The sequence below is a fragment of the Halichoeres trimaculatus genome, unplaced genomic scaffold (assembly GCF_033239565.1).
Source record: "Halichoeres trimaculatus isolate MK-OKI-2021-1 unplaced genomic scaffold, fHalTri1.1 fHalTri1_scaffold_13, whole genome shotgun sequence".
Classification (NCBI taxonomy): domain Eukaryota; kingdom Metazoa; phylum Chordata; class Actinopteri; order Labriformes; family Labridae; genus Halichoeres; species Halichoeres trimaculatus.
Genome location: NW_027437191.1, coordinates 13,176,562 through 13,199,348, shown reverse-complemented (window position 1 = coordinate 13,199,348; position 22,787 = coordinate 13,176,562). Strand labels below are relative to the sequence as shown.

Below are 22,787 nucleotides of genomic sequence, written 5' to 3'. Positions count from 1 at the left end.
ATATTTCCTTCCCAAACAAGCTTTGTTCTCACCAACTACAGCACACTGACTTCAAGCTGCGGGCTGACATTCCTAGAATCTCTTTCCTGCTCAGAGCCAGTAACCTCTTTCGCTCTGTGCTGTAACCCCTTTTAATAACTTCAGAGGACACCAGCAGACCACAATTGTTTAATCTTTGAAAAAAATTCACACAGAGAAAATAACAGGGTGAAAGCTACAGTGTCAGAGTTGGTGCCAGGTGATATTCTCTTCTCAGCTGAGGTGTGGAGCTTGGAGGAATAAGAGGTTAGACAGAAAATTTATTCAGAGACATCAGGAGAAGAAAACCAAAGAACATTTCCTTCATAAAAGTTAGAACAGGTGTGGAGAGCTTTTGCATTCTGTACTCCACACAGTGTTTTTTTTATGAAAAGTGTGTATCTATTTGGGAAAACATGCCAGTTTGTCTTTTATCGTTAAAAGTTTCCGCACATACTTGTGATTCACCGAGAAACTGTCCCAGAAAAGTTGTCATCCCTTAACCCTCAAGGAACACGGATACAGTGGATAAAAATAAAAAAAATCATCATATTGTTACCTCTGCCAAGGAGGTTATGTTTTTGGGAGGGTTTGTATGTTTGTTTGTTTGTCTGTGAACAACATAACTCAAAAAATAACAATCAGATCTTCAGGAAATTTTCAGGAAATTTCCAAAATGAGATAAGGAAGACGTGATTCAATTTTGGAGGTGATCAATGACTTTTTTTTAAAAGGAATCTTTATCATTGTGAGATAGGGCAGTTTTCAACATATGTGCATTTACCTCCATGATAAATGGTCGAATTGCTTTGCAAAACAATACAAGACAAGGTCACCATCATTTCTGACAGATGTAAAGGTACAATCCAGATCCTGGCAATATTCTGGATACTAAGATCTAGAATATGAAATATGTACTGGGTCATTATAATTTTCAACACTGTCAGGTAACAAATTATCATACAAATCTGCAACAAACACTAAATTGAAGCAGACAGTCTGCTGAAAGGGAGTATAACATTAAAGTAGGACTAAAGTGTTGCGTTAAAAACAAAATATGCCTGGCGGAGGTCTGCGCTCTCTGAGTGCTTTTCTAGTTCAGAAAAGGAATTGGATGAAATTTGCTAAAGTGCACATCAGACAGATCTCTCAGAAAGACTGAAAAGAGAAGAAACATGGAGTGAAAAGTAAGAAATCTTTACTTTCATAAATAAGGAGAGGGTGCACTGGCCTTATGCAACTTTGATATGAAGATCGCAACTCAAAGGACAGAATAGGTGACCTACAAACTAGAGGACCACCTGTTAGCCACAGCTACAAAGTGAGACTGTTCAACTGCTGTCATCTTATGTTTCACAAGGATTTTCTTTTGTATGTCACATCTTACTCACTCTTATCACGTACCTCCTGCAAAAATCGGTTTCTACCCGTTTCCATCACAGTGCTCAGTTAAAAGAAGGATTTAAGGAAGTATTTTAAGTGTCTTCTGTCTCCCTCACTACTTCAGACGATGATGAAGAGACTGACTGAGAGAATGAAGACACCTAGAAAGCACACAGTCATCAATAAGACATGACTTACTTAAATCAAATTAAATGTTGATGATGCAAAGTAACTTGTGCACCTTCATTTTTCTCCAAGCATTGTAGGGTATTGATAAATGAAGCAAAAAGATCAGCCTTTTTTGTACTCTGCCGGGCCAAAAAAAAAAGTCACCACCAAAAAAAAAAGGTCACTCACTGTAATAGCTTTGGCTTTGATTACCACATGCATTCGCTGTGGCATTGTTTTAATAAGCTTCTGCAATGTCACAAGAATTATTTTCATCCAGTGCTGCATTAATTTTTTACCAAGACCTTCAATGATGACAGTAGAGTCTGACCACTGTCAATCAGTAATCAGTGAGGCTAACGGGGAAAAAAGCTTCAATTTGCTTGGGAACATAAAGATTGGACTCTGGAGCAATGGTAGAAGGTCATGTGGTCTGATGAGTCCAGATTGACCCTGTTCCAGAGTGATGGGCCTTCAGGGTAAGAGAGGCTAAAGAGAGGCAGATGAATGATCATGCCTAGCGCCTACTGTCTAAGCCTGTGGGGCAGTGCTATGATCTGGGGTTGCTGCAGTTGGTCAGATCTAGGTTCAGGAACAGTCTGTGCTCAAAGAATGAGGTCAGCTGACTACCTGAATACACTGAATGACCAGGTTAGTCCATCAATGGATTTTTTCTTTCTTTTTCAAAAGCTCAGAGTGTATGTGGAGCTCAGGGGTTGAGCAGGAGAAGAGGAAGTACCATCTTCAGGAATAAGCTGCTGAGATGAACAGCTGCCTGATGATCTTAAACCAACAGAATAACAAGATCAAAGTAAATCTGGCAGTGGTATTACGAGACCTCGTAGAGTCACCATCATAATGTTAAAACAATGAATGCCTAAAGCCACTGAGAGATACTGAAGCTTCAAATCTGTCACAATTTCTGTTCTGAAACAGCTACAAAATATCTGGTAAACATGAAGCAAAATAAAGGGAAACTGAACCAGGGTTCAGTCAGCCCACATTCTGAGTAGATCTTTCACTAATCTGGATCTGCCTCCTCAATTCATCTAAGACCACACTCAAAATTCAAAAAGACAGATGAGCTGATTGTGAGAGATGGCACTTGGTACCTTAATCTGACACCTTGATGGATGAAACACTGCTGGGTGACACGCACACACTGCCTCCTTTGACAGAGACAGACACGTCCTGATCATCTTTTTTTAGATAACACATCACAGCAAAGGCCAAATCATTCAGAGGATGATGAGGGAATAAGAAGAAAACACAAGGCAGGCAGTCGAAGGAGACATGAGGTGTAGTTTACAGTTGTTGTTTTGTTTTTTTCTTTTTAAAATTGCAAAATTAAAAACAGTACAGCCAAACTGAACTTCTTCTGTCCAGAAATCTTGTGTTCAGTATCCCCTGGAGAGCAAAAATGACAGTTTTGTTATGAAAATAAAAGCAGTATAAAGTCATAGAAACACCCTGCTAGTATTTGTCTGTATTTATGATTAGCCTGAGGAACACAGAGGATGTTACCTCCATCACCACACGCTGCTGCTTAAATGATTTAAAACACAGACTTTAATAAAAGCACCTCATTTTATAGCTCTTTTTTCTTGGAACAGCAGATTTCCAGATGACAATCATAGAGTGTGTTTATGTTTGTGCAGAGAGTGTTTGAGTCCATTTGTCTATTCTCTGTGGTCCATGTCAGCTGTCACCCTTTTTTCTAGTTGCTGCATCCATTTACAGATTTCTCTAATCTCTAAACAAAAACAAACAGCATCAAACAAACAGCTCTAAGAGCAGATGACATATTCACAAACATACACACAGTGTAAACACACACACACACACACACACACACACACACACACACACACACACACACACACACACACACACACACACACACACACACACACACACACACAGCAGTTGATGTTAAAACTGGTTGACATCTTCTATTAGCTGCTGCATTATTACAACTACTCACACTCTTTCAGGACATGATACCAGAGAAAAAAATAGTGTCTTAATTATCTAAATGGCTGCTGCAGAGATTACTGAGGGCATTGAGCATCCATCTCTGTCAACACCACCACCAGCTTAGAGTGCGCAGCCAAAGCTGGAGGAGAGATCAGGGGATACACAAAGGACATCAATAACAGAGAGAGCGCAGAGATGAGAAAGTGAAAAAGAGAGCAGGAGAATTAAATGAGAGCCAGAGATAGGACACAGTGTGGAGGAGAAAGAGGAGAGAATACCATGCAGAGACGAGAGAAAGTTTGTGAACTGACGGCACTTTACTATAAAAAGCTGCCCCGTCACGTTCTCTGACAACAGGGATCGTGACATTAGCACTGTTGCCATGGAGATGCCCTGAGCAACGATGATGTTACTCTTCTGGTCATTACCACAGAGACGCTCCAGGGTTGGTTTGTTTCTTTACCCTCTCTGCACAGTAACAAAGGCTCCACATTTAGGTCCATCCCTCCTGGTAAACTGTTTGAAATAAAGAGATTTATTCAGTGAGCACTCATGAGAGGCTCCATCCATTACTGTACCACTGAGAGAGGATTAAACAAAGAACAAAACACCTCCAACATCCAAGTGTCTCTGTTCCTGAGCAGAAACTATTAAAAGTATGAAAATCTGTCTCAAATGTAAATTTTAGAGGACATATAAAAAAAATGAAAGCTCAGACAGCCAACATTTGTCTTGTTAGAACTTGAAGCTTTGGTTTCTGACAGCAGGGGCTGTGGTTAGAAAAGTGTGCTCACAACTGAAAATATCACAGGTTTGAATCCCTGAGCTGTCTGAGGAAACAAAGAATACTCTCTAATGTCAACACGCCACTGAACAAAAACTGTTCTATAACTTATCAAAGTCGTGCTCGATTTTATCTGTTTTAGCTCAGTCAGAGGATACCTGGAAAGCCTGAACTAAACAGTGACCAATTTCAGCATTTTTCTTATTGGGCAGCACCTTATTGTGTTTTGGACCTTCTCATACCACTGTTTTAAAAATAACGTGAAGGTGGTTAAAGCCAATATTGTTCAGTATTATCTTAGTTTTGAAATAAAGAGCAGCCCAGAGTCGAAAGTTTATGACAACAAGAAACTCAAAAACTAACACGGTGACTATGGGGGAGGTATTGCTAATTCTATCCCTTGTATAAAACAAAAGAAACAGAAGCAGGGTTGAACAAGGCGGTGGTTGGTGAGGCAGTTAAACACATTGTGAAAGTTCTGCCGTTGCTATTTCTTCTTCTTGTCTCACTAAAACAATGTATCGTGTAGTAACAGCAACACTACTCCAAGGTTTCGGCTGGTGTCCAGCCGAATCCCCAAGCTTTGTGGAAACATGCAGAAATATGGACGAAATGATCGTAGAGCACGGACAGAAGGCCCCGTCCATATCTGAATCTGTATGTAACGCTGAGCACAAATGGGCCTTTAGTTTCTTGTATGCACATGTTATGCCCCGTTCAGGGGTGGCCAAGACACAAAAGACCCCGTTACCATCGAGTCCCATGCAGCCACAGGAGTCTACCAGAAAGTTTAGACCGTCAAGCGGTACAATTTATTTTCACACCAAGGTTATGACAAATTAAACAACTTAAAGTCTAACAAATTAACACTAACACAACACAGAGTTCTACAGCTGATGTGGCCGGTAGAAACACAGTCAAGCCAGGGGTTCCCTCTTCTCTGCGGTGACATCACTTGGCTGCTGAAACGGAGGGTTTCCCTCCGTTTCAGCAGCCAATCACAAGTGCTTTGCCAATGTTCTTTGACCACTCGGAAGCAGGGCGGCACACCTGATTAAGTGCTCTCACTGACGCACACACACGCTCATGCTGAGGGCATAGATTGTCTAATCAGAGATGCAGCTTGGAAAAATATTATTTTAAAGCTTGTAAAAGAATAATGTATATCAGAACAACCATTTTAGTTGTTTTGACTTCCCTTGATTAACAGGGATGCTTATAGAGTCAAGTCTAAATGGCCAAAAACAAGGACACCTTTCATAAACCTGAGACTGATGTCTATGCCTAACAGAGATCAGATGAGCTGCAACTACAGATTCCAGACTCTGTCAGCTCTAATAATTTCTATCACTCTCAGTGACTGCGTCAGGTGAGCTTTATTACAAAGTTTGATACATCTGTAATTACTTCTTCCCCTAAAACAAGGACACGCTCTCTTGCACCAGGTGATGAAAGACTTTGGGTGATTTCTCCAACAGTCATTCTCTGTCTCTGTTTTAAATCAGTATGAACACAGCAGTGTTTCAGAGCGCACAGTGAGTGGGGCAGCAGCTTGGTCCGACCCAGAGGAGCGGTTGGAGCAGTATAGATTAATGACCCAGGAGACGACCAAGACAAGAGGAATGAACAAACAGAGAGGGCTGCTGAAATGACCCATTAAAAAAAAAGAAGAGGATGCTGAGGAGAGCAAGGGATAGACTATACTGTAGCAAATGTAGCTTATGGGAACGCGGTGTGTTATGGTATAGGTGTATTCTTTTGTTGAACTAAGTGAATTTAGACCGAACGGATGAAATGGGCTTCATCTAATGTGTATTTAGAGACATCCTCACACCCAGGCTGGATGAGGACAGACACTAAAAAGATGTGATGAGCAGCTGACCCCACAAAGGAAGAATGCTTGGTACTGCTGAGGTTTAACAAAAGGCCCCTGAGTGTGCAAAAGAAAGAAACCTGATCAAGTTTAAACACAGTAGGCCATTTATTGAAAGTCTTGTATTTTAACAGGGACACTATGGTAAAGACATGGAGGTTGTTTATGGAGAAAGGAGATAGGAGAAATGAATAACCACCATCTGTCACCTCCTCTGTCCTCTTCCTTCTCCACCAGCCACCACCAGCCTCCACTGTCCTCCACCTCCATGCACCACCTCGCCTCCACTTCCGCCTCCACCGCCTTCTGCCACCATCCTCGGATGCCTCCACCGTTCATGACCTTCTTGGTGGTCCTCCTCCATACCCCACCTTCTCTGATGCCATCTGCCACCCTTTGCCATCTGCCACCTCCGCCTCCATGGTCCTTTGCCGCCTCCTCTGAAGCCTTTCACCTCTTCAGCCATCCTTTACATCCGCCATCTTCCTGGTCCTCCAGCATCTGCCACCTCCTCTGCCGTCCTTCACCTCCTTCATCCCTTGCTTTTGCTGATGTCTTCTCTAACCTCCTACACCAACCCCCACTACTGTCCTTCACCTCCTCCGCTGTCCACCACCTCCACCGTCCTCCCTTATCCTATCATTTGTCTACACTACAGTCTTCTGCCACCTCCTTTGCCATCCTCCGTCACCATCCTCCACCTCCTTCCCTGTCCTCTGCTGCCGTTCTCCACTACCTTCTTTTGTGCAAAACAACAAAAAATGCCCCCCCTTCCCTGCCTAACTTCCGAGAGATCTCAGAGAGATGTAGATGTCAGAACGTGTTTCCAGGCTCTTACTGAAAACCACACTTTGCTCTTTATGTCCCCCAAAATCTGCCGTAGACAAACATGACCGTTCGGCATGTCTACCTCTGTAAACAGAACTTACAGCAGTGTAAATATAATTTTTTTTTTTTTAATTAACTGAAAGAAAACTTGAGTTTAATGGGGTTTATTGTACACTTATGTACACTATACTTTTGTAAACCTATCTTTTTTTCCATCGTTTCTGATCAATGAAATGCTGTCAACTTTTTTATATATGTTACAACATAATAATCAAACATCTAGTCACATATATTTTTTTCTGATTTTTTTTATCATTAATATCATTTAATAAATGCCTTTACTGTGTCCAAGTTGAAAGATGTTAATGAAAATAATATCTGTAAACTGTAAAAATCTGTTTACTCAGCACTTTTTAAGACTACTAACATAAGGCACACTATGAACACCCCTGTAATGTCTCCCCTTCAGTTTAATCCCAAGCATTATGGTAGCACCAAGTTTCAGAGTCAAAGCAGGCAGAGTAAAACAGCACTTTGTGTTTGTGCACACCTGAATATGAGTACGTGGAGCTCTCTTTGTTTTAACATCTTTAAATGTAACCACTAATGTTATTCTGTTGCAGTGTCAACATAAAGAACAAAGGTGTGATAATAGTGAAGCTGGGTTGTGACACTGTTATGGACTCCATAATGAAGGGTTTTTTCCTGAAGCCAGGGAACAGGGTAATTGGCTGGTGGGGTGTACAATATTTCATATGCTCCCCATGCCCTCTCTGCAGTATAAAGGTTGCACACCTTCCAGGCATTTTAGAGAACATTACCCCACTGTCTCCTGACACCTCCACCTGCAGCCCCTGCCCCCTCTCTGGCTGCAGCCTTTCCCTCTAGCGGAGAGCAGTTTATCGAGCGTGACACTGCACACCAGCTGAATAATCTAAGCAAGTCATTAGGAAGCAGAGCCCACCAAAATGCCAGCAATATCACCTCTACCTCCTTCACCTTCTCTTCCTCTGTTTCCCATAGTTCATAGCATGTGGTTGAGATAGTGCTCATAGGGCACCTGGTACTGCAGCTCTTCATTATTATAGGGGAGGAATGCACGTAACTTCACTTTATGGTTAACCCATAAGTTTTTGTTTTTTATATGCAAGGGATATGAAGGGTGTTTAATTCGGTAGTTGCAGGTTTGTCTGATAATTTGTTACCTGACAGTGTTGAAAATCACAATGACCCAGTGGGGGTCGCTAGATTTGTCGCTAGTCGCTTTCTCTAATTTTGTCACTGGGGGGTCCAGAAAGTCACTAAAAATAGTGACAAAATCGCTTAGTTGGCAACACTGCCAGCAGCCAATTAGAGGGGGACAGCACCTGGAGAGCCAAAAAAAAGACGTTTCAACCTACATTCCTTAGAGAAACTCTGTTAGTGACTATATATTGGTGCCGTGATAGAGAGACAGGGGCAGTCTCATGAACTGTCTCTGCAACATGTAGGGAACAGGGAAATGAGGCTGCACCAGAGAGCTCTGTAAATGCATATTTTTGACCTATTGTTAATAAATTTGTGTTCAACTGAGAACCAGGACACCTCCTGATCCTTCCCCATCAATGAACAACGCGGAAAGAGGTGAGAGGAGAATGGAGTCGGGTTAATAATTTTAAGGTGTTTTGGTCAGATAGATAGCATCACATTTCCAAAAAGAAGTAATTTAAGTATTTGGGGAATTCAGAACTCAGACATCATTTTGAGTTTGAAAACAGTAGAATTGACACATAGATGTATGTCGTACACCTCACCTCATTTCCAACACCAGTGATCGGGGTAGTTATAAACACGTTCTGGATCATCTCCAAAATGCAATGACTTCTTCCATATCCCATTTTGAACATTCAGTTCAACAGATTTTCAATGAGATATAGCGGCTCGAAAATAATCTCCAGTTAAGCAGCAAGCCAAAGGGTCAAAGGTAATCTGATTCAGGAACAGAATTTTCAAATACAGAACATTTGGACAGATTTAATTCAACTTGGGTCAATGCCTGTTAGTGTGTTTCTCTGATGATGTGAATTGGAGGAGAAAAGTGTGGCAATGACCATGGCATTGAACTTCAAAATGTAAACATCCATCTGCGGATAAAGAAAGGAATTAATAAACTATACATTCCTAGAATAAAATTTTTGTTCCGTTCACCAAGGAGGTTGTGTTTTGGGGAGAGTTTATCTGTCTGTTTGTCTGATCTTGAATCATTTGTAACTGGGTTTTGCAGTGTCTGCTTGGAATTGTATATAGTTTGATATGATGGGTTAACCATGTCACAAAGCCATCGGACCAAATAAAAGCCTTAACAGCACAATGGACTGGAATTAAGAAGTGATTGATAAAGAGCACTGCTTTATGCTTGTGTTCCTGGTACAATTTTTTTATGGGGTCTTTCAGGTGAAATAATTCATACAACTGGTCAAACCTTTGGAAAAGTTTAACACAGCACACCAGCTGAATAATCCACATTATATGAGGTGGGGATTTTAACTTCACCATTTTCCTTCTGATTTCAAATCTGACAGGTGAAAAATCACTGTTTTTTTTTAACTTGTCAGAGAAATATATCTAATGGTTGAAATTATTCAACATAGCATTTTAACCTCCAAAATTAGGCATTCAAGGCACAAATTATTGCAATTATTGTATCAATCCCTATGCAAACAATCAAATCTGATCAAACAAGCAACCACGTTGACAGCTTCTAATTCCACTGTGACCAGAGAGTACACAAGCAGCCTTTGAGGAGGACAGAGAGCAGGAGGCTGAATTATGCAAATGTCTGTCAATTTAATGAATCGCAAGCAGAGAATTAGCAGTTTGTTAGTCCGTGTTAGACCCACAAATGCTGCTAATACAGAGGAAGCCGCATTTTGATTTCATTATTGCTGCTCTGCAAAAGAAAAAAAACTCCTCTATCAGGTCCAAATGTCAAATTAGCCTAATGAATGGGACAAGACAAAGTATGGTGCAGGGGGAGAGGAAGTAAACATGGAGGACAGGGGAATGAAAGAGGGGGAGGGGAGATGGGTGAGCAGGATATTACGGTCTATTAATCATTGATGGTGCAAACTAGAGACTGTGGCATGAAGATTGTCACTGGGTCTTAATCAGATGAGGAGTGATGGAGTTTCACTCATTAATTCCAGCAGCATTTTTGCGTCTATTGTCTGCCTCTGAAGGGTCTTATCATAATCTCTCAACTGCTGCTGCTCTTCCTGCTGCTTCACCAGCAAACAAGCTGACAACCAGATCTCCAGGAAACTCTAAAAGAAACTAAATTGTCTGCAAAGTGTAAAACTTTTTTTTAAAATTCCCTTTCTTTCAGCTCTTGCTCTTTCTGTTTATGTGCACAAATTCACACACAAACGCTGCAGGAGAAAAACATGTCATGCCACTGAAGCATTTGTTGCAGGTATCTCTGGGGTCGCAAACTAGAGGATCAATTCCCTCTTCAAGCGAGCCACAAAAGGTGGTCTGTAGTGAGCACCAATACTGTACATTATGTTTTTTGTGCCAAGGCCACCTCTGACTATCACAACATTACACACTGCAGCACATGAGCTAATTTATGCATGGATGCATCAGATATGAACATGTCCTACTCAGTGCGTTTGGCTGTACTGTATATGTGTCCACTGTATATTTAGCACTACGCTTCTCTGCTTTCTTTATACCCACAGCTCCATTCTTGGAACTCATTCCCAGTCATCATATCTGTGTCTGAAGATGATTTATGCCTCTATGTCATTTCTTGGCTCATTACATCCGATGGTTCAGCAGCCAGCGGCATTTGTTTCTGGTGAGTCTCAGATCAGCAGTAGATAGTTACAGAGATTTCACACTGGTTTACTTCAGCGTATGAAAGATATATATTACAGATCTTAAAATGTCCCGTGAAACAGAATCGTGATTCGAATTTGAAAAAAGTAAAAGCGTGGTTTTCAGGTCTGTCCTCAAGGGAGGAAACAAACTAAAAAGTGTTTTTGTATTCACTGGAGCTTGAATCAGTCACGGTGTATTCCAGTAAGTCAAGAAATCCAAACCCTTTGGATGTGAGGGTGGACTCAGCAGATGAGGAGTGGACATTTTTAAACACCCTGATATTTGCTCTGGTTAAAGAAACCCTGAAAAAAGTAAACAGAACCCTCAGGAAGGGCAGCCTGATTGGAAAGAAATCACAACTGGTGTTGACTACACACACGTCTGATATCCTCAGGTGTTAAAACCTAATATTTAGAACTCTGGGGTCTTGTGGTCAAATCTCCAAATAACAGTGAATATCACAGACCTTAAACTGATGTTTGCTCTGAATACTGACACTATCAGCCTCCTGCAGTCACTGCCTGTTTCTCCACAGTATTCCTGCTTTATACTCATTTCCCCCTGCAACCCACTGACCTTTAAAAAGCTGCACATATTAGCATTACTCCATATGCTCATCATTTCCGCTACAGTTCACACACACATGAGCAAAACTTAAAATGCTAGTAAATTCTGCCATTTCTCTTCCATGTGTTGTAAGCTTGAAAGGGATTTTTGTGTTAATCAGAACTATCACGGAACATCTTTTTTATGAACTGTTGAAGGGACATATGCATCACAGATTGTCACAAATTTATCATCTACTGTCTTATCTTCATCTCTTTCATGTGGCAGGTAAGAGAGGTCTCATGATGCATTGAAACATCAAGAATTATAATCATGTGAAGACAGTTTATGCAAGAGGAAAAAAAGAAGAAAGAATATATCACATTAAGCAACAACTCCAGTGTTTGTATCCACGGCTTTACTGTGCTGATAAAATCATGTCTGACTGTCGACAGTGTGAGGACTCTCTCCTCACACAGCTTTTATAGCAGCTCCCTGCTCTGCTCAGGGGCGAGATGAGACGACCGAAGTAAATATATTGTTCTCACTCAATGAAAGTCACAAATGCCATTTCCAACTGCTGAATGTCACAGAGACTGTTGGGGTGACTGTTAATGCTCCAGAGCACCATGACGTCTATATTCCTGCTGTGAACATCCTGTAGCCCTGCTCTTTAATATTCAATCCAAACCCTGCTCTCTGTGAGGCAAATAAATATCAATAAGTCAGACATTGAAGGTTATTAGTTGGTGCGGGCTTAAATGACTGAATGCTGAATTCTCATCTCCAGGATGGCAGTGTAGGAAAAGGCTTATCGGCAAAGGACTCCCGGGACTGGCAAAGCCCAAAAGCCTTGGATGTTAAAGAATAAAAAGAAAAATAAGGAAAAATGAAAACAGCAGCAGGAAAAGACAACAGAGAGTTAAATCTGGGTAACACACTCTCTTGCATCAGCAAAGCTCATTGTTACCAGTCCAATAATCAGCAGAGTCAGTTCTGATTATCTCTAACGCCTGAACTACATCATATATGTCTGCAGTGTGACTCCGTTGACTAGGTTTGTCAACTTACACTGGCTGCCTGTTCAGTTTGACAAGCTGCATGACTGACAGATAACAAGGAGTTCCTGCGCTTCCCTCTCCATTGATAAGTCTCTCTTCAGTCATGTTGGGCTGTGAAACCTCAAACCTTTTGACTCCTGGTCTGGCTCCGCTCATTATGTCCTCTTATCATCGTAGCTTAGGTAAACACAAACTGATTTTGACATGGTTTGTTTTCTTTTGAAAGTCACTGGGTGTTTTTAGATAGTTTCTGGTCATAACTTCCTGTCCTGCTCGATCTTCCCTGTGCTGGATTTATATGTCACAGCTCTGCGTCCATCAAAAATAGGATGGCTGCGTATTTCCTGCAACACAACAAACCAGCCACGCAGACATACTGCAACAGAACGGATCCAGTGTAAGTTGACAGACTGATTTGAATTAAACCTATTTGATCCATTTGCCATTACAGAACGGAGACCCACTGCAGATGCATTCGGTGTATTTTATCCATTACAATCAGTTGTGAAAGTTTGACTGCAAGGTCTCCTGCACATACCTCCAATTCTCATACCATAAATTGCTTCTGCTCTCCATCATTTTTCACACCTCTTTATATCTCCAACCAGAGATACCTGTGAGATGACACTACTAGTACTGTAGCTAAGTTAAACAAAAGTTGCCTCAGAAAGAAAGAAGAAGAAATGAGGAGTTGCGATCCTTTTTGATGAAACATAGTTCTTCCACATATCTGGATGAGGTATCCAGAGTTAGTGTTATAAATCACTGTTTAGAGTTTATCACAGCAAATTATTCACGGCTGAAAACAACGAAAGCCTTGTCTAATTATTTCTGGGAGAGAATCACAAAACTCAAGATATTTTTTTATTTCATCAATGTCAAACTATTTCAGCGGTCTGTTTGCTGTAACTTATTCATCCTGTTATCTCAGGCACTTTTTCTGCATTTGACTTGGACACTTGTATACTGAATTTCCACTCCAACACTTTTTAGTATTAAATCAACACTTTTGATTGAGTTTTGTATCTTTTGTTATTTGTTCACTGACAGTTTGTTGTTTTACCTTTACTAATGTTATTATCATTATTATTATTATTATTATTATTATTATTATTATTATTATTATTATTATTATTATTATTATTATTATTATTATTATTATTATCATGCACCCAATTTCCTGCAGGGTTAATTAAGTAGATCTTATCCTGTCTTATCTTATCTTGGCTTGGCTTGTACTTGCTCACAACCAATCTTGCCTAAACAGCTTGTTCTGGTACTTAAGTTTTGTATTTAACTAAAGAGAAAGACAGTAAAGACAGGGAGAAAACAACAATATGGTCAGTGTGCTAAATAGTATTTGCAGCAAAGAAAGATAATGTAAAGCTACTGCCATCTAACTGCAAACAGTGACAGTAAATGAAGGATGGATGGGATGACAGCATGTATTAGTCAAGAATGTGAGAAGCATCTGAACATGTTCGTACTTGCACAGTAATGTGTAGAAACCTTGCAAAGCTCAAATTAACTGAAATGTCATACATTGAGAAATATGCAGTTTAAGTCATATAATCAAAGTATTTAATTGAGCTTGAATTGATTTTCTATTTATTTGTCAGTCTGACTGAACATTTCAATGTCTTTATTGAAGCTAATTTAAAATATGTAATTCAGCATTTCACCTCCAGCAGTGCTGCTTTTTGTGTAAATACAATGGTTCAGGAAGGTGAATGAGACACAGCACAGGGAGTCCTGCCAGCACTGACATTTATTCTGCTGTTGAAATAAAAACCAGAGGTGAAGAGTAATGCTAATGTCCCACTGTGTCAAGGCTGATTTCAGGTGCACTATCTAGTTTTATCCACTCATTCCCCGCAGCTTTCTTTGTCACAGTGATCGCACGTTAAACCAAACTGTGTCATTTGTCTTGGATGCTCTAAACTTATCTAAACACTTCTTTTAACTTGCCTTGAGAAAGGAACATAGGGTTGCTTATAAGGATGGCAACTTTTACAAAAAGTGTTTAAAATTTGAGTCAATGAAGTGTCTCCCCTCTACAGATTGATGGGAGTCAATTGATATGTGGCAGTCAGCTGCAGGTACATCTGTAGACTACTCACTGATGAATCCAGGCTGTAAAAATAAATGAAGGATGTGAAAAGAAATTGCAAGACTCACTGATGATTGCCCTGTCATCATCTTCTCTTCCCAATGCCTTGGTTTTGTTTATTTCTTCCTGTGAGACTCTGACCCAGCAAAAAAAAAAAGAAGACGCCTCTCACCAGGCTCTTCTTTCTCAAAAACTGAACTCTCACTGGTCATCTTCAAAATGTGTTTACCAGGATGCAGGGGAGCAAAGGACTTACAGATTCAACCTCGGGGAGTTGGTGTCACTGTCTCTCTGTCTGATTGTTTTTGCCATCACATCAGAATAGGTTTGGGAGTGTGAGGCAAACACGAAAGCTGAGGATGCTGAGGGCTCCAGTGAGACGAGACAATCGCACAAGACAAGCCTTCAAATAACCAGCAGAGCTGAGCCTGCATGCTAAGTGAACTCAGAGTCAACAGTGATAGCAGAGCATGATGCCTGCAACAGTTTCCTGGCCCTGTGCTTGTTGTTGTCTTTGAATGAAAATCCCTGTAAATCTCCTTCTGGATAATCACTTTTCACATTAACTGTTGATCTGTTTAGTGTGGAAGGCTGAACTTTTGAACAAGTTATTTATAATATCTTGTTCGAATCAAAAAGATTAACAACTTGAAAAATTAAAAAAGCAGGTCTGTTAAAAGACAAGGACACTAAATTTGGGCAGGGGCAGATACAAACTTACACAGTCTTGTATTTTATTTTATTTTTCATAATCCAACCTGGGCTGCACAGTGTTGGTTGCCTCACAGCAAGACAGACTCTGTGACTGTAGCCAACAGACAAAATAATTATTCCCCACCAGAGGACAGAGATGGGAGATTGTTTCTCTGATCTCTCATCATTCAGAGAAGGATGGGAGACTACTGGAAAGGAGCATCAACCATGGGACATGGCCTCTCAACCTTGGCCCTCACATGCTCCATTAAACCTGAAGCAAAAAGAAAAAAAAAATAGGCCTTGGCACTTCCTGGTTTCGTGCTTTGCTTTTGACACAGTTACCAACCCTGTCATTAGGGTTTTTTGCCACCTTGCCCAGAATCTTTTATTCTATTTTTTCTACTTTTGTAATTCTATTCACAAAGTTTGTACTGAGAGAGTGCAGTTTAAACCGGAGTCAAGTTCCTTGTATTCTTGAAAATACTTGGCGAATAAAGGTGATTCTGATTCTGACTCTGATTTTGATTCTGATTAGACAAGTAGTAGACAGAAGGATGAAAGTAATACACAGAAAAGCTGTAGACAAATGGACTTAGCTGTACATCATTCACAAAAATTGCAGGTTCAACCCAAACACAAATCTCTACGATAAGATTTTTTATTTTCTATTTATTTATTTTTGCTGTGTTGGATTTTTACAGTCAAAAGCTACCTATATCCCCAAAGTAGACATAAAAGCCCTGTTACCCCCAAGCGGTTCAGTTTGGTTCGTCTCGGTCATTGACAGATCCCCAAATAGCAGAGACTAGCCATCCTACTTTTTGGGACCCTTTGGTAGAGATGGGTACCAAATTAGGAACTTTTATAGGTACCGACTAAATTCTGTCAAAAGTACCAGGTATCGCTTCACGTAAAAAACCAAAAGGTACCATGTTTAGGTACCTAAACACATCCTTGTGACTGCAAGGGAGTGGAAGATTAGGCGATTTTACATGCTTGAAATGAACACAGCATGGCAAGGTTATATATTTAAGAATAAATATGTTAAATTGAAATATTATATACATTTCATTGTGAAACAAATTGATATTTTTTATCACATAAACTCAAAAAAGTACCAAAACTTGGTCCCTTTAAGTACGAGTACTGATTGCCAGGTACCGGGCATCGGTACTGTATCATTTCAAATGTGAAAGGTACCCATCTTTATCTGTAGGGGTGCCACACTAAACCCAAGATCTCAGAAGGTGGAGCAATGACACTGCAGTCCGCTGATTGGTCAAAAGAATAGTCACTTTCCATGCGACAGCGGCTGTCTCTCCCCTTGCAGTACGCAGTCTTCTCTGAAACAAAACTTAATTGTGCTTTGTAACAAAGAGACACATGGAAATCACAAAGAAGATGAAATGCTGGATGTCTTCCATCAATGACCTTTGTTTACTGTGTCCTGATTTTCTTCTTCATTTGATTTATTAGGGGGGTACACTGTGTCACGCTCTTATGGTGTCACACTATTATGTAACTGACGCGGCTATAAGCATCTGGCTTACACGCTGTCTACCATGAGGGGACACGGTTGGCTGTGGAAACGCAAACAGGATCAGGCTGAACCAATCCAACCCGTACCAAACTGTGCTGAACTGGACTGCCTGGTGGAAATGGGGATAATGTTACAAACTGGAGGTGGAGTGGGTATGCAGAAGTACAAGTTGGCCTAGAGTAATGGAAGAAATAACTGGAACCACCACCGACTAAATCACACAGAGATTATTGTCATTTTCCCGGAGGCGGAAAACAGCTGGTCTGTGCTTCATCTCAGACACTCTCATAATATGCACCCACAGGAACCAAGACTCCACAGAGCTGCCTCTATTTAGCCAGCAGACAGTTTGCCAAATAAAACTGGGAGGGAAAATTAAGCATCAAGTCATAAAATGTTTTGTTAGGCAAACCAACTTTAGCGTTTCTAATAAAATACTTGAAGCACTGACTGATTTAAGACAGAGCACATTGAAAGCAGAGCATTTTCTCTCTCTCCTCACTCAAATGAATAATCTAGAGATTCATTTCAGTTGAAATGTGACTGGAAAGGCGAAGACATAAAGTTTTAAAAATGGGACATGGGAGTGGTGCGAGGAAAAGGGACAGAGGCTCACAGGTATGTGATCCTCTCACCTCTTATTTTTGATGAGCTGAATTCACTGTAGGATCGTCACAAACTTCATACTCCACAGATTTTTATTCTACAATTAAATAAACTACTGCTTTCAAGGTGCAACAGAGATGGAGCTTAGATATAAGAGTTATTTACCTCTTCTTCAATCAAGAGTAAATAAAGAGATTCCAGGCAGTGCAGACTTTAATTTGTCAGCTCATTACACCAGATAGTTACAGCTTATGTCTGTATTTATTATTTACTTGTAAATATTTGAGATACTTCAAGGACAACTAAAGCCATATCTTAATCATGTGTCTTATTTGTAGCAGAAGAAGATGTAGTTTTTATTCAGACAGGTGTTTATATTTTAAAATGCCGTGCATCGTGACACCATCACATCACTCAAAACAAGCGCAAGCTACTGTGGGAAGAGGAATGAATAAGAGCACACAAAAGTTAGCTGAATGATTTTGTTCACTTTTTTGTTCATCAGTATGCTTTTTTTTCTCCATAGGTCAGTGTGTATGAAGGACTTCTTCAGTCGATGACACCCACTCGTCTGAAACCTTGAGAACAAAACACACAGCTTGCTTCCTGCACATTGTGCAATCATTTAGCAACACAGATTTCCGCTTCAATCTCAAAATGCACTTCAAAAGCAACAGGTTTTTATTTTTTGAATTAACAATGTTGACTGCTGAATAGTGTGTTTGGTGTGGCTGGTGTGAGAGGGAATTCAAATTAAGAGCTGGCTTACTTTTCCTTAATGTGAGGCCATTTAAAAATGTTTTTCAATACAGAGTTGAAGAAAACACAAATTCATATTTTACTTGCATGGGTTAACCTCTGTGAAGCAAACAGCATTGCTTTGGCATCTGCGCTTTGTGTGTCTCGGCTCTAAAAACTATACAATGATCCTTTTAACAGATGAATATGCAACAAATGAACAACCTACAGATCAAGAGGTGAGATCACTGACAGAGCCTCTTTACTGTATCGTCCAGACCTGATGGAAAATGAGAAACAAATCTTTGCTGTTGAGAGCTCAGCTTGATGTAGAAATATAAATGACCTGTAGCATGCCTGTAACCATTCAGCTACTGAATGTCTGTCTGTGCGCTCTTATCTCTCCTGGAAGACTTCTGCAGTAACCATTCACTGGTATGAAAGCAGTCTCTTAAGCTATGCTCAAGAGGAAAAATGCACCTTAAGTTTTTCTCAAGTCAAGCAGTGTCTGTTGCACTTGTGAGCAACAGTGTGAAATGTAATCACTTGTTTTTATGTCTTTTTTTATGATGTTTTACAATGCTTTTAGGGTGACATGAAAGGCGTCTCCAAATAAAGTTTTTATTATTATTATTATTATTATTATTAGTAGTAGTAGTAGTAGTAGTAGTATTATTAGTATTGTTATTATTGGTATTAGTATTATTAAGCTGAGACATCCCTTATATATGCATACAGAGTGGCTTGTGCCTTAATAACCTGCACCCTGTAGACAGTCATGGAGCTTAACACTAAGCAGAAAGACATCTTCATTCAAACTTGATGGATGATTCAGGCAATTCAGATATTCTCGCTTGCCAGCTGACTTAAGATACTGAGAGGGAACACCTTAATTCTTTGACAAGTGTCTCCATGGAAAAAAAAAAAGACACATATAACTGCATGAAGTGATGAATCACAGAGAAACACATCTAGAAAAAAAAATGGTGCCCTACTATGGCTCATCCTTCCATGTCAACAGCACAGGCCAAGAAAAAGACACTCTTGAATTGAATTGCATTTCTTTGTTTGATCGGGACAATGCAGTTTAACATAGTTTCATACAAGGCATGAATATGATGTGCTGCAGAGAGTTTATACAAAGTACTAGTTTCCAACTCTTGTCGCTATTAGTGCCTTTGAATAACTACATCATAAAAATCATGACCGTCATTGACCCTTACATAGAGGCAAAGCAGCACACAGAGACACTCAGGTAGAGATATTCTTGAATAAAACAGCTGACATAACAGAGTCATTGGGAGCCCTGAAACGTCAGCTTGACTTCTTCACCAGAGAGGAAATGATGGTAAGAAAAGGCTCGAACAAACCATAGCTGACAGGATTTTAGGATGGATGGATGAAAAGCTGGTGATGCTGAGCACTTTTGAGCTTTCTCATCATGTTATGTCACCAGGTTTGACTCTGATTCTGTTTTACTCAAGTAAAAATTTACCCATCCGAATTGCACTACTGCCCATCGTGTGCTGAGACTATTGATAAATTGATTTACAATTTTTCTTGTTCAATGTAATAACAACCAAATAATACAAATGTTTTGGGTGGTGTCAGTCAACTGTTAATCAAAAGGGGTTTCAAATCAGTTCCTTTAGCCCAAATGTCAAAATGTCCTCAGACAAAGACAATAAACCCTACCCCAAGTGGCATGGCCATAGGTGTATGAATAATATGAATGAGGGTAGTTATACTTAAAAACACCTTGAGCCACTTAGTGTATATGTGTGAGTGACATGGAGTAACAGTGCTTTAGCACACTGAGTCCATTTACTATTCAGTGTTTCAAGCATTTAAATATAATTCTATAGAAGTGATGTCTTCTTACCACTTTTGGAAAGCCAGATATAAAGCAACTGTAAACATTTGAAATGGAATCTATGCAGTATTGTCGTATGTTTTAGGCATGAGTAAAATCTGATCTGACAGCTTCTCAAATGTTCTTAAACGTGCAAGAATTAAGCTTTTCTCCTCCCTTAGAGAGAGCATAAAAGATTAGAAAAAAAAAAAAAGTTTCATAGTTTTCCTCCCCCTTTAAGATGCGTTTATGTTTCTGTCCCTCAGGACACTTTAAGGATAAAAGAGATAACAGTGAAATCAGCTCTGAAAGTACCAGCATGTTCTGTTCACAGATATTAGCCTCAAAGGGCATGAATGACATGCCTTACTAAAACCCCCACTGAGTATAAGTGTTACAATTTTATGCTTCTTTAACCACGGGTCGCCACCTTGCTGTGCCTCACATCTTTATCACTGCAGGGGCGTGCTAGAGACAATTAATGCCTCACTTTTTTATGATCTGAGAATATAACCAGATGCATGTTAGAGCCAGTGTTTATGTGTATGAGTTGATGTTCCACCTCTGTTATGGTCAGGTAACAGTGTGTGAATAAAATAACCATGCGCCTGAAATGAAAGCAAGGTTTATATTGTTGTCATAAAAGGCTGCAGACTGTCAAATGAAGGAAGGCTTGTAAAGGCACAAGTGCTTCAGCCCTGTCCTCTTTCCTGCTTGCCTGATCACAGATGGAAGATTATATCCAGCATGCACCTCATGATGGCTGAATAAAAGGTCATGTGATTAAAAAAGTTTCTTTGAGTTCATATCGTCCTGTATTATTTCTCTGCAGCATCACATAAATGCTTTTCACGACCTTCCCTCTCCTTTGTCAGGCTCCTTTTTGTTCAAATGATGGAAGGTCAGCATAAAGGGACTCACAATCATAGTTTTTAAAATACCATTCAGCATTATTCAAAGCCACTCCTGCTGTATCTGACTGTGTTCAAACACTGTGACAGTGGGAGATAAATCATGACAAGCCAGTGTTAAAAATGAACATCATTTAAAGTCTTAAGTCCTGTCACTGATTACTGCTCCTCAGATGACAGATTGTCTGCTTCTGGGACTCGTGTAATAGCTAACTGATTATTTTTGGCGACTGGGAACAAAAGGACGGTTTAGCCAGTAACATTAAAGAAGTCTGGCCATAAAGAACTACCCCTGGATGTCACGCATAGATCTTTGCAGAAAGAGAAACAAAGCAAGACAGAACTCATTGCGTGGACACAGCAGGAAGTCAAGCAGAAGTGATGCTGTAAAGCAAATCAATCAGACCATTAACTCTCCACTGAAACAGGCTGACACCACAGAGCCTGTACGTATACACAGAGGACACAGTGCAACAAAGAATCAAGTACTGCAAGAATAAACCACTGAAAATAGTCAAACTGCTTTAATACTGAATCCATCATCCTTTAATGAGACAGACCCATTATAACAAAAGTATAAAGATTGCAACTGCTTAAAACAGTTTCACAGAGTATGAGTCCAAATGAGGAAAATATGACTGATTCATTTCTTATTGGGCTTTTATACGGATGGTAGACGTTTTTGATGAGAAATCCGGCGTGTACCCAGAGATCAATTTAAATAGACAACTGTCACTGCATCCTCATGACTGCATTATCCGTGGACACTTACCAGACTGTGACATAGCAGGACGTAAACATGTGTCAGTAACTCAGAAACCCTTCCAAACCAAGAAGCGCACACAGACTGCTGAGTCTGAGACCAGATTCATAACAAAAGAACAAGAAAACTATGTCCAGAGAACTGCACCAAATCAGGAAAGACGGCACACTTAATTCCACCCGCAGGCGTCTCTGGTGTCTCAGTGTAAAGTGTAACCCTGTTAACCGGTGACTCTCGGCTGTGAATCACTGATACTGTCAGCTGAGAGTCACCAGTTAGCATGGTCGCTATTAACTCCCAAATGCTGGTTGCTCTGTGAGGGTCAACATTTGATGGACGTTGTCTCTGTTGTATAGTATAGTTTCTAGAAACTGACCACAGAACAATCGTACATTTTCATGCTGATAACAGGTTGAATTTAGTGTTTAAAAAATGCGAACTGGGGCTAGACGCTGCTTCTGAAGTCAAGATGATGATGATGATGATGACATAGACTGATAATCCCTCCTCTAGTCATCTTCAGTCATCATGGGGAATGTCAACTCTCTGCCCAACAAAAAGGATGAACTAGAGATACTGGTGAAGACACAAAATGTATACCGTGAGTGCAGCCTCATGTGCTTTACTGAGACCTGGTTGAATCAAAACATCTCTGATTCCTGTGTGGATATCCCTGGCTTCACGCTGATACGTCTGGACAGAGACACCAAAGCTAGTGGCAAGTCAAAAGGTGGAGGACTGGTTTTATACATCAATCAGAGATGGTGTAATCCTGATCATACTACAGTCAAGGTGAAGATGTGTTCTCCGGACATTGAACTGTTGGCAGTTGGGATGAGGCCATATTACCTTCCCAGAGAATTCAGTCATATAATAACAATCCTCGTGTACATTCCACCCAAAGCAACGGCTGAAGTTCCATGTGAAGTTATCCAAGAAACTGTTGCCAGGCTACAGACTCAACATCCTGAGGCTCTCATAATAATATCTGGAGACTTTAACCATGTTAGCCTCTCCTCTCATCTCACTGGATTTAAACAGTTTGTTAATTGCCCAACCAGAGTGAACAGAA

At 40.2% G+C, this 22,787-nt stretch overlaps 1 protein-coding gene across 1 annotated transcript in view; it reads left to right on the top strand.

Moving 5' to 3' along the window:
• The first annotated feature begins 6,390 nt into the window (after window positions 1-6,390).
• The window catches only part of LOC141802314 (complement C1r subcomponent-like), a 38,346-nt gene continuing 21,949 nt past the window's right edge, over window positions 6,391-22,787 (top strand). Inside the window, exon 1 of the mRNA XM_074685852.1 lies at window positions 6,391-6,826. Within this exon, the coding sequence (XP_074541953.1) occupies window positions 6,391-6,826 (436 nt within the window). The remainder of the gene's footprint in view (window positions 6,827-22,787) is intronic.